This window comes from Muntiacus reevesi, chromosome 3 (assembly GCF_963930625.1).
Source record: "Muntiacus reevesi chromosome 3, mMunRee1.1, whole genome shotgun sequence".
In the NCBI taxonomy this organism is placed as follows: Eukaryota; Metazoa; Chordata; class Mammalia; order Artiodactyla; family Cervidae; genus Muntiacus; species Muntiacus reevesi.
This window is the reverse complement of record NC_089251.1, coordinates 19,893,632-19,905,453: the sequence shown is the minus strand read 5'-3', so window position 1 is coordinate 19,905,453 and position 11,822 is coordinate 19,893,632. Positions and strand designations below refer to the sequence as shown.

The 11,822-nt window shown below is 51.1% G+C and overlaps 1 protein-coding gene across 1 annotated transcript; it reads left to right on the top strand.

The window, feature by feature from the left end:
* Positions 1-3,563: 3,563 nt before the first annotated feature.
* On the top strand, positions 3,564-10,366 carry NTSR2 (neurotensin receptor 2). Its single transcript, XM_065927190.1, has 4 exons — positions 3,564-4,190; positions 6,519-6,768; positions 8,818-8,908; positions 10,108-10,366. Exons 1-4 carry the CDS (start codon positions 3,567-3,569, stop codon positions 10,364-10,366), a joined length of 1,224 nt encoding a protein of 407 aa, XP_065783262.1. The 5' UTR covers positions 3,564-3,566.
* The last annotated feature ends 1,456 nt before the right edge of the window (positions 10,367-11,822 follow it).

The following is an 11,822-nucleotide window of genomic DNA, read 5'->3' as shown; positions in this document are numbered from 1 at the left end:
TCCGTGCCTCGAAGCTGTTCTGACTCAGACCTTTAAGGACCTTTGTTTCCTTATCTGGGAAACACAGGGATAAAAATAATCTCTCTGTCACAGGGCTATTGTGGGGGCACTTGAGGCCATGAACAGAGAGTCCTTGACAAACGCCTGGCGTGTATTAGACCCTCAAAAAGCAGTCACGACTACTAATCCTTACAGTCACTCTGAGGTAGGCATGAATAGCTCCATTTTACAGACAAAGAAATGGAAGTTCTATTTTACTTTGGACTTCTGTTGGCCAGTCTCTCCAACTTGTCCTCCACTAGAACTTCTGAGGACTCCTGCGCTGCCCCATGGGACCCCAGGCAGGACCACGTTGAAGTCTGCCCTGAAACACTGCCTCCTACATGCCCCAGCCACAAGAATCCACAGGGCGCCCCTTTTCCCCAGGCTGCCAGGCCCTGGTTTGGGAGTCTCCTGTGAACCGCCGCCCGCCCCCCCCCTCCCAGAGCACCTTGTCTGGTCCCATTTCTAAATCTTAGCTCATGCTGTGACCCACTTCCTGGAAGGTCTTTCCAAATGTGTCCACTGACTGGTCAGGCCACACCTCCTTCCTCCACAGAGCCTTCCCTGATTTCTCCACTCCATGAAGAGGTTTGCATTCTTAGGTCTTTGAGAAAAAGGATGGGAGGTTGCACCTGAGGTGTGAAATGCAGGGTATCAACCCCCAAATGGGTCAATGTTCTAATCCCAGAACCTGCAAATATGTTACATCTCTGCCTCTCTCTCTGTCTCTCATAACACATACACACACAGTGACTCTGTTGTCCCCTCTTTCTCTGAGTCAGAAAACCCTACGATGACTCAATTCTGGAGTGACGGAAACAGGGAATTAACTGTCTTTTTCCAAGGTTCAAGTAGCAAGTAAAGTCTCTGGGTCACGTGCTGGCATCAGGCCCAAAGGCAACTTGGGGACGGAAGCTGTCTGAGTCTGCTCAAGCTGTCAGAACAGCACACCAGGGACTGTGGGGCTTAAACAGCAGAAGTTTACGTTCGCACAGTCCTGGAGGCTGAAGTCCAAGATTAAGGTGCCAACAGATTTGGTTCCTGGTGTGAGCTCTCTTCCTGGCTTGCAGACTGACCGTCTCCTCCTCACTGTGTCCTCGTGTGGCAGAAAGAAAGAGACAGAGAGGTGGGGCGCTCTCTGACATCTCCTCTAATGTGTGCGCTAATCGCTCAGTCATGTCCAACTCTTTGCGACCCCATGGACTGTAGCCCACCAGGCTCCTCTGTCCATGGGATTCTCCAGGCAAGAATACTGGAGTGGGTTGCCATTTCTTTCTCCAGGGTATCTTCCTGACCTAGGGATCAAATCCAGATTTCCTGCTTTATCATCTGAGCCACCAGGGAAGTCCTTACATGGATACTTACCACCTATGATCTCCTTTAACTCTAATTATCTCCTTACTCCAGATGCAATCACACTAGGGGTTAAGTCTTCAACCACTGGGGAGGGGAACACAGTTCAGTCCATGGCAGAAGCCCTTTTGATGGGACCCTATATGCAACAGGCAAGAAAGTTAGGAATCTAGGTACACAAAGCAAACAGAACACCCAGATTCTTAGACCCAGAGACTCCTTGGCTGGCCAGGAAGCCTTGTCAGTACTTCACACCACTGCCCAGACAGCCCAGACAGCATCCTGCCTCTGGCATCTCTGGACTCATAATCCTTCCCTTCCATAACTGCCACCCCCAGCAGCGCCCTCCAGTACTGGGTAGTTCTGAATTATTTGCTGCACAATTAGAAATCGAGAAATTTAGCTTGGCCTGTGACTCAACGGGCTTCCCTGGTAGCTCAACTAGTAAAGAATCCTTCCACAATGCATGAGACCCCAGTTTGATTCCTGGGTCGGGAAGATCCACTGGAGAAGGGACAGGCTACCCACTCCAGTATTCTTGGGATTTCCTGGTGGCTCAGCTGGTTAAGAATCTGCTTGTAACATGGGACACTTGGGTTCAATCCCTGAGTTGAGAAGGTCCCTTGGAGAAGGGAACAGTTACCCACTCCAGTATTCTGGCCTGGAGAATTCCATGGACGGTATAGTCCATGGGGTCACAGTCTGACACGACTGAGAGACTTTCACTTTGTGACTCAACAGGGAAGCCCAGATTTTTATTCTAACATAGACAGTGGAGGATATCAAGGATCAGAGTCTTCCGAAACAGGCTGAAAGCAATCTTAACACAAGTGATGCTTTTATTCAGAAGCAAAATTAAGTTCTTGTAGGTACTGAAGAAGCAAGCGTTAGGCCCAGAGCATCCACAGACGGATATGTTCTCAGAGTTTCAGCTTAGAGGGACCAGGTATGGGATTTACAACCAGAGGGCATATCAGTCATTCTCCTCTAGTCCCCTGGGTGAAGATAGAAATCCTGACCCCTCTGCACACATCTGTAGGGAGAGCCCACTGGATGTGTCATTGGTGCTGAGTCTTCCTCACTCCCTTATTACCTGCATCTTACCTTCCTGCACACTGCAACTAGAAAGTAGCCCCCCACTCACCACAACCAGAGAAAGCCCTGGTACAACAACAGTGCAGCCAAAGAAACTGAAATAAGTGAATTAAGTTCTGGTGTTCTAGATGGGTTTAGGAAAAAGACCCATGGAAGGCTTTAAAACATGTGCAATATTTCCTTTCACTTTCTCACACTGCTCCAGGAGCATGACATCCTCAAAGGATGGAGAAAGCAGATATCAAGATATCATGTGGAGGCATCTCTCAGTGACAGAGGACCTACTTGAGGACAGTACTGTGGCACTGAAACAGCCTTTAGCAAGAAGATGGAAGAGCCCTTTCCCAAGAATAACAGCTGCAAAATGTGGCACGCAAGCTCATTCGTGTCTGATTCTTTATGACCCCGTGTGCACCGTCCACCAGGCTCCTCTGCCCATGGCATTTTCCAGGCAAGAATCCTGGAGAGGGTAGCCATTTCCTCCTCCAGGGGATCTTCCCAACCCAGGGATTGAACCTGCGTCTTCTGCATTGCAGGTGGATTCTTTACCACTGAGCTACCTGGGAAATGCTGACATGTGGGCAAATTCTTGATCAGTTGTCCTGGGAAGGTACACACAGGCAGCAGCAGAGCACATGGTACATGTGGGATGCCTGCTTATGCTACAGGTAAAGAGTTGCACACAGATTCACCAGCTCAATCTTCACAGAAAGTCTGCAGTGTAGATTATATTTTTTAAATGCAGAAATGGGTTGAAAGAGGACAAAAAATAACTTGCCCAAGGTCACACAGCTAGTAAATGGAGGCATCCGGCCCAACTCACCGTCTCTTGGGTCCCCCCAAAATGAGCCCACCCTCCATCCAGCACGTGTCTCCCCCGCGGGGAACTGAACTGAGAAACGTGAGCACAGCTCACAGGCTTACCCTCGCGGTCCTGCACCGGCTCCGGGGCACCCTTCGCGGGGCGTGTCCTCCCATTCTGGAGGTTCCCAGAGAGGAGGGGAGGCGCTGGCCAACGGGGCAGCTCGCCCAGTCTCCGGGCAGGGAGAGGGAGGGAGCGCAGTCTCGGGAACGCGATGGAGGCTGGCAGCCCGCGGGCCCCGGGACCCAGCCCCGGGCCCGCGCTGAGCCTGGACGCGCGGCTGGGCGTGGACACGCGCCTCTGGGCCAAGGTGCTGCTCACCGCGCTCTACTCGCTCATCCTCGCGCTGGGCACCGCGGGCAATGCGCTGTCCCTGCACGTGGTGCTGAAGGCGCGGGCCGGGCCCCCGGGGCGCCTGCGCTGCCACGTGCTCAGCCTGGCCCTCTCCGCCCTGCTGCTGCTGCTGGTCGGCATGCCCATGGAGCTCTACAACTTCGTGTGGTTCCACTACCCCTGGGTCTTCGGAGACCTGGGCTGCCGCGCCTACTATTTCGTGCGCGAGCTGTGCGCCTACGCCACGGTGCTCAGCGTGGCCAGCCTGAGCGCCGAGCGCTGCCTGGCCGTGTGCCAGCCCCTGCGCGCCCGAAGCCTGCTGACACCGCGCAAGACCCGCCGCCTGCTGTCAGCCGTCTGGGCCGCCTCGCTCGGCCTGGCCCTGCCCATGGCCGTCATCATGGGGCAGAAGCACGAGCTGGAGACGGCGGGCGGGGAGCCGGAGCCCGCCTCGCGCGTGTGCACCGTGCTGGTGAGCCGCACCACCCTGCAGGTCTTCGTCCAGGTAAGCGGGAGGAGCGACCCCACCGCCTGTGTTTTCATCTCTCACGCTAGAGAGCAGTCAGAAAGTTCGGTCTCACTGCCCGATTTAACAAAGGATTTGGGGAGAGTTGGCCAAAGTGAAACACTAAGAGAAGTCCAAACAAGAATGAAATAATGCCATTTTGTGGCGACACGGATGGACCTAGAGATTATCATACTGAGCGAAGGTAAGTCAGAGAAAGACAAATATTACACGGTATCGTTTATATGTGGAATCTAAAGCATAACATAAATGACTAAATGCAGAACAGAAACAGACCCTCAGACCTAGAAAATAAATTTATGGTTATCAAAGGGGAAAGGGAGGGAGGGCCCAGGGATAAATTGGGACTATAGGATTACAGATAAAAAGTACTATATATAAAATAGGCAAGCAACAAAGATTTGCTGTATAGCACAGGGAATTATATTCAATATCTTGGAATAACCTATATGGAAAATAATCTGAAAAATATATATGTATGTATGTATAACTGAATCGCTTTGCTATATACCTGAAACTAATAGTATTGTAAACCAACTATACTTCAATAAAAAAAATTAAGAGAATTACAAATTCGAACTCAAGATTGACTCTGAAGTCTTCCTAGTCTTGCAAGAGTGGTGAACAAACGTGATTGGGTATAAGAATTACCTGGAGAGCAGGTAAAAAAATGTAGATTTCATGACCCACCCAGTCTTATGCTTTTCTATTATCACCCAAACTAGTGATCTTTAGCCCCATGACAAGAACAATTAGTTTATTGGGTCATTGTACAGCTAGAAAAACAGGCCTTAACATTCAACGTTAATGAAGGATTTCAAAAGAAATATATATATCAACTGCAGTCTTAACAGGAATATGGAAAACTGTAGAAATAGGAATAAAATTGCAATAGGAAAGCATTCCACTTGCTTTCAAAATTGCAAAGAACTGAGAGGCTTAGCATGCATACACCAGAAGTATAAATACCCTGTCAATATGTTGAGCCCCATCAGATAATCAACCAACCTCATCTTGTATTTTTCAATCATGCCTGGAGCCCTCTCCTCTGCTCCAGCACCTTGCCAATGCTATCCCATCTTTTGGCTCCTCTGGGGGACACCCAATTTGGGGATGCCAGGTCTCCCTCTATGTTGGTTCACAAGCTTATTTTGATGGAACATATGCTTTTGTAACCTCCTGAGACCTGAGAAAAGGTCCATAGAAGGTAAAAACACTTTTTGAGAATTTACTCTCGTTGCAGAGTGACGGCTCTAGGGAGCGTGGCTTCAGTAGCTGCTGCACATGGGCCCAGTAGCTGTGGCTCCCGGGCTTAGAGCAGAGGCTCAATAGTTGTGGTGCATTGGCTTAGTCACTCTGTGGCGTGTGAGATCCTGCCAGATCAAAACTATGTCTCCTACACTGACAACTGGATTCTTTTTTTTTAATTGGAGGCTAATTACTTTATAATATTGTAGTGGTTTTTGCCATACATTGACATGAATCAGCCATGAGTGTATATGTGTTCCCCATCCTGAACCCCACTCCCACCTCCCTTTCCATCACATCCCTCTGGGTCATCCCAGTGCACCAGCCCCAAACACCCTGTCTCATGCATTGAATCTGGACTGGTGATCTATTCTACATATGATAATATACATGTTTCAATGCTGTTCTCTCAAATCATCCCACCCTTGCCCTCTCCCACAGAGTCCAAAAGTCTGTTCTTTACATCTGTGTCTCTTTTGCTGTCTCGCATATAGGGTCATTGTTGTCATCTTTCTAAACTCTATATAAATGCGTTAATATACTGTATTGATATCTTTCTTTCTGACTTCCTTCACTCTGCATAATAGGCTCCAGTTTCATCCACCTCATTAGAACTGATTCAAATGCATTCTTTTTAATAGCTGAGTAATATTCTATTGTGTATATGTACCACAACTTTCTTATCCATTCATCTGGCAGGTGGTTTCTTTATCAATGAGCCACTAAAGAAGCCCTGGGAAAACTTTCTTAAATGTGTATTTTTTTTTTTGCTACATTATAATTTCCTCCACTGTTTTCTCTATTTTTCTTTCCAGAATGGCTATTATTTAGATAGTGAGCATCCTAAACGCCCCCTGTTTTCTTATCTTTTCTATTTTCACTGCTCTCTCCTTACTTTCTAAGAATTTTCTCAGCATCTGTAAATCTGCCATTTACAGCAGCAGCACTCCCAGCCCTGCTCCTGTTGCTGCAGATTCCTGGGCCCTCGGGCACACCTGAGGACCAGCGGTCCCCGAGCCTTGGAGCCACTGCCATAACCCTTGGAATCACCTTTTCCAGGTGAATGTGCTGGTGTCCTTCGTGCTCCCTTTGGCATTAACCGCTTTCCTGAACGGAGTCACCGTGAGCCACCTGGCGGCCCTCTGCTCCCAGGTGCCGTCCCCTCCCGCCGCAGGCAGTTCTGCCCCCAGCCGCCTGGAGCTAATGAGCAAGGAGAGGAAGACACTGCCCCTGGGGGACCAGGCCGCCCTGGTGAGACGCAAGGACTCCCGCCGGATCCATGGCCTCCGGCGCAGCATCCAAGTTCTCAGTTAAGTTCCTGGTAACCCCGCCCGGAGTGGAAGGGCCAGACCAGGGCGGTCTCCACCAATCCCTGGCCACATGGCCTTGAGCTAGTTCCTGCCTCTGTCTAGGTCTCACTTTTCTCTATGCCCTGGGAAGTTATACAATCACCAACAGGCATCTGTAAGGTATAGTAGTATAATTAAAAGAAGGAATGGGAATTGTGTACACGAACCGCCCCGTCGGCTCCAAGGGGTGGCACACAAAGATGAGCAGACGCCTGGCTGCTATTCAGGGAGTCTGGTTGTTCAGATGGATGTGAGGAGCCAATGAATTTAAGGACCTGCAGGCCAGGCATTGTGGGGGCAGGCCAGCTAGGTCTCCAAATCCAGTTCCCCACTAACTATCCCCTTTCTCTGATTCGATGTTGATCTATGTGTTTGTTTGTTTTTTTAAGTATCTGGGCAAACTTGGCTCTGTAAGGGCAACTTTAAAGGCACAGGAAAGCAGAGGTCTCTCCAAGCACCTGTGTGATCCAGGCACACACAAAGGTCCAGAGGACAGAGGAAGGGACAGGGTCTCTGCTGCCATGTGTATGTCACAGTCTTATGCATAGGACTGAATACAAGAGCTAAGAGTGATGTGATGTGCCAGGTAGCAAAAGCAGCACATGAAGGGCCTGGACTTCTTTCCATAGACAATGGGCCATCACTGAAAGAGCCAGGGTCCAGGAATGACAGGGGGACTTGCTCTTGAGATATACATGCTCGGCAGTCTTGCAGGACAGGCTGTTCAGTGCTTCTCAAGCTTCCGTGCATGTAAGAATGCTTGGGGAGAGTTGTCAGACGTGGACCCCTGGGCCCCCATCCAGAAATTCTGATGCGTCTGGTCTGGGTGTGCCTGACAGTCTGCATTTCTAACAAACTCCAGTTGAGGTGGATGTTGCTGGTCCAGGGACTTCGGTGGATTAGAGAATGGGTTTGCCACCCAGGGAAGGAGGAGAAGGAGGGAAAGGAAGGAGGAGAAGTTTAGGTCAATAGGGCCAGTTAGGAGACTGCTGTCACAGTTCAGTGGAGGGAAGATGTGGTCCCCTGGGGGTGGGCACAGTGGAGGTGGGGAGAAAAGGAGAGAGGAGAGATGCTAGGGAGTAACGTTTTAATAGACTGGATCTTGGGGGTATTGGAAAAACAAACCTCTCTGGCTTAGGACTTGGGTGTCAGATGGACAGTGGTGCCATCAATCAACCAGAAAAAGGGGATACAGGAGGAGAGAGGCTTTGTAAGGCAGGACATTTGAGTTCTACTGTCTATGCAGTTGGGCTTCCCAGGTGGCGCTAGTGATAAAGAACCCTGTCAATGCAGGAGACACAGAGGCATGGGTCCAATCCCGGGGTGGGGAAGATCCCCTGGAGGAGGGCATAGCAACCCACTCTAGTGATCTTGACTAGAGAATCCCACGGACAGAAGAGCCTGGCGGGCCACAGTCCATTGGGTCGCAACGAGTTGGACATGACTGAAGCGAATTAGCAGGCACACATGCACACACATCTATGCAGTTAGACAACCAAGGGGGAATATCCAGCCCTGAGTTGGGAGTATGTTCTAGTGGCCAGGAGGTTATAGATGTTGTAGAAGTTTCTAGAACATGTCAGTGGACCAGTTAGGATTAAAGTGAACATTCACTCAGAGGACAGGGTAACAGCAGGTTTGAGGACAGATCCAGACAAGAGTGGGGCTTTCCTAATATTTCAGTTGGTAAAGAATCTGCCTGCAATGCGGGAGACCTGGGTTGGGAAGATCCCCTGGAGAAGAGAAAGGTTGCCCACTCCAGTATTCTGGCCTGGAGAATTCCATGGACTGTATAGTCCATGGGGTCGCAAAGAGTTGGACACGACTGAGCGACTTTCACCTTCACTTTCTTTCCAGACAAGAGTGTGCCAGATAACCTCAAAGTCTCCTGCCAGCCCCTAGACTCCAGGAAGAAGCTCTGGGGAAATGCTGTCACCTCAGGCAGCTGCCGCCCCCCAGAGTTGCCTAACTGCTAATGTGCTCGCTGTCTGTCTGTCCCTCCCCTGCAGGGGCCATTGTGGCCGTGTACGTCGTCTGCTGGATGCCGTACCACATCCGCAGGCTCATGTACTGCTACGTCCCTGACGAACGGTGGACTGAGTGAGTGAGGGGAGGAAGCTCATGGGGGGCCGTGGCGTGGGGCTAGGATTGCCTGCGCTCTCCAGGGGAACCCCCTGGTTGCTGGCCTCTCCAGAACTCTGGTCTCCATTCTAGCTGGCCCTGCCCAGTCTGTTATCCCAAAAGTTTCCAGTTCAGGGTGGGCAACCAAGCATCATCTAGAAAACTCTTTGAACTGCTCAGGCCGTGTGAGCGGCAATCAAGGCTTCGGGCCTCCTAACTCCAGGATGGAGAGCTGCCTGCAGGTAGGGAGCAGGGCGAAGGCCATGTTCTCACAAGGAAGGAGAGAGGGAGGAGACCTCAGAGCTGGGATCACATGAGTTAGCAGAGGCCCCTTAGAGATGAAACCGTGCGCACCCCTTTTGTGACACAATGGGAGAAAATCCAAGCTGAGAATCCCTTCTCTTCCTTTTGGAAATCACTGTACCCTGATAGTAAGCGGAAGTCAGACATCTGAGAGGAGAGAGATCCTATGTGGCCTCCAAGGAAATAGCTGTGTCAATAGATGACTCGTTCTCAAGAGCTACAATCTCCCCTACACACAGATACACAAGTACATGCACACATATGCACAAGCAAAGGCACACAGGTGTACCCACACGAGCGCACACATGTGCACACATACACACGCACACACACACAAACACACAAGTGCACACACATATGCACAGGTGTGCACAAACATGCACAAGCTCATACATGTGCACATATACACTTATGCACGCATGCACACACAAACACACACACAAGTGCATGCGCACACACCAACATGCACACAGGTACAGCCCTTCCCAAGGTGGCCAGGGGTGGGGCTTCTCAGAATGCCTCTCTCCCCTTCATGAAGCCACATCTTCATGACCTCACGCAGCAGCACGAGGCTCCCCATGTCTCGAGAGCCCAGACCATGGTCCCTGTCCATCAGCAGGTATGCTTTTCACTCTGCAGGCGGCTGGGCCTGGCAGCCGGGAACAGGGACTCCGATGCTGGGTGGAGCGTGGCAGCCAAGGGCAGCTAGTGCTGATGGAACGTTTCTTGAATTCACGTTGTGCTTCTTGATAGCAGGAAGCAGGCCTTCCTGACCTGGGCCTGTGGAGGGAGGGGGAGACGCTCCCAACAGGAAGGGGAGGACCCGGCGGGCAGGCAGCAGGCCCTCTAACCGGCCTTCCGGGTTTCCCCTCCAGCAAGCTCTACGATTTCTATCACTACTTCTACATGGTGACCAACACGCTCTTCTACATCAGCTCGGCAGTGACCCCTGTCCTGTACAACGCGGTGTCCTCCTCCTTCAGAAAACTCTTCCTGGAGGCCCTCGGCTCCCTGTGTCGAGAGCACCACCCCATGGAGCCATTCCCCCCGGGGACCCTGGAGCCCCGCCCGAGTGGGCACAGCTTCCAACTCTGGAGGTCCCCCAGGACCCCCAGCCTGGATGAAATTGAATAATGAGCAGAACAACCCTGACTGCCTAGCCCTCTAGTGCTCAGCAATTTCAACACTAATAACTCAAGCCGCGTGATCAGGCGGATCGAAAAGGAACCCAGCTCTGCCGCTGACCAGCTGTGTATCTGCAGGCAAGTCACTTAGGCCTCTTAGCCTCAGTCTCCTCATCTGTATGAAGGAGCTGAATAATACCCGTCTTTTCCTGCTGTCCGACGACTACATGCTTAGTGCCTAGAGCATAATAAAGAATATATTTTCGCTGCCATTATTTTTGTTGTTACTGTTGTTACTACTATTCTTTTTTTTTTTTCTGCTCTCCTAGAAGTCCACCAGCGCTTACAGGTTGTGGACTCAGACATCCCATGAATTTCCACAAATGGCAAGTCAACAGCACCCAGGGCTGACTGCATTGTTAGGTCACATAGGTCGTAGTAAAACCCTCTAGTCTTTCCCAGTAAGGGAGCAGCCGCTCACCTTACCGGGGTGTTCTGTGCGCTCCGGAGAGCCTGCGGTCACCAGCTGCCCCGCTCTCCTCTCTGGCCTGCATGCCCACCTGCTCTGCAGGACAGCCCCGGATGCTCTCCAGCCAGCATGGTGCTCAGAAGAGCTGCATTTCCACCCTTCTCATCCAGGCAGGCTCCCTCCAGTCCTCCACAGCCCCACTGCCTCCCGTCTGCACAGGCTTGACACGCCAGCCTTGCTCCTGAAGGCTTGTGAGGCCCGGGCCCACAGAGAAAGGGCGGTTTTCCTGTGAGTGTCTAGAAGCTGCTGAAGCCACAGGCCTGCGAAGGGGCAGGAAGAGAAAACTGGGGCACAGAATAGAAAGACCCAGAAAAGGTTCTTTCTGATGAACTGTATTGATGTTTCTCCGAACTGAGTCCAACTCCTGATCCACCATCACCCACCTGTTTCATGTCAGAACCAGCAACTGTGCACACACACCACATGCACACAATCACACAGACACACGACATGCACCACGTGTGCACAGTCACAGACACACCACAAACACCACGTGCATGCAGTCACACAGACACACCACACACACGCGCACACAGACACACCACATGCACACAATCACACAGACACACGACATGCACCACGTGTGCACAGTCACAGACACACCACAAACACCACGTGCATGCAATCACAGACACACCACACACACGAGCACAATCACAGACACACCACATGCACACAGTCACATAGACACACCACATACAAGCGTGCGCACAATCACAGACACACCACACACAGAACATGCACACAATCACAGACACACCACATGCACACAATCACACAGACACACGACATGCACCACGTGTGCACAATCACAGACACACCACAAACACACCACGTGCATGCAATCACAGACACACCACACACACGAGCACAATCACAGACACACCACATGCACACAATCACACAGACACACGACATGCACCACGTGTGCACAATC

Excerpts from the sequence above, each read along its gene's own strand:
- NTSR2 (XM_065927190.1), top strand. The coding sequence starts at position 3,567 with ATGGAGGCTGGCAGCCCGCGGGCCCCGGGACCCAGCCCCGGGCCCGCG. Across the intron at positions 6,769-8,817 it reads GCGCAGCATCCAAGTTCTCA|GGGCCATTGTGGCCGTGTAC; the intron begins GTTAAGTTCCTG and ends CCTCCCCTGCAG. Across the intron at positions 8,909-10,107 it reads CCTGACGAACGGTGGACTGA|CAAGCTCTACGATTTCTATC; the intron begins GTGAGTGAGGGG and ends TTTCCCCTCCAG.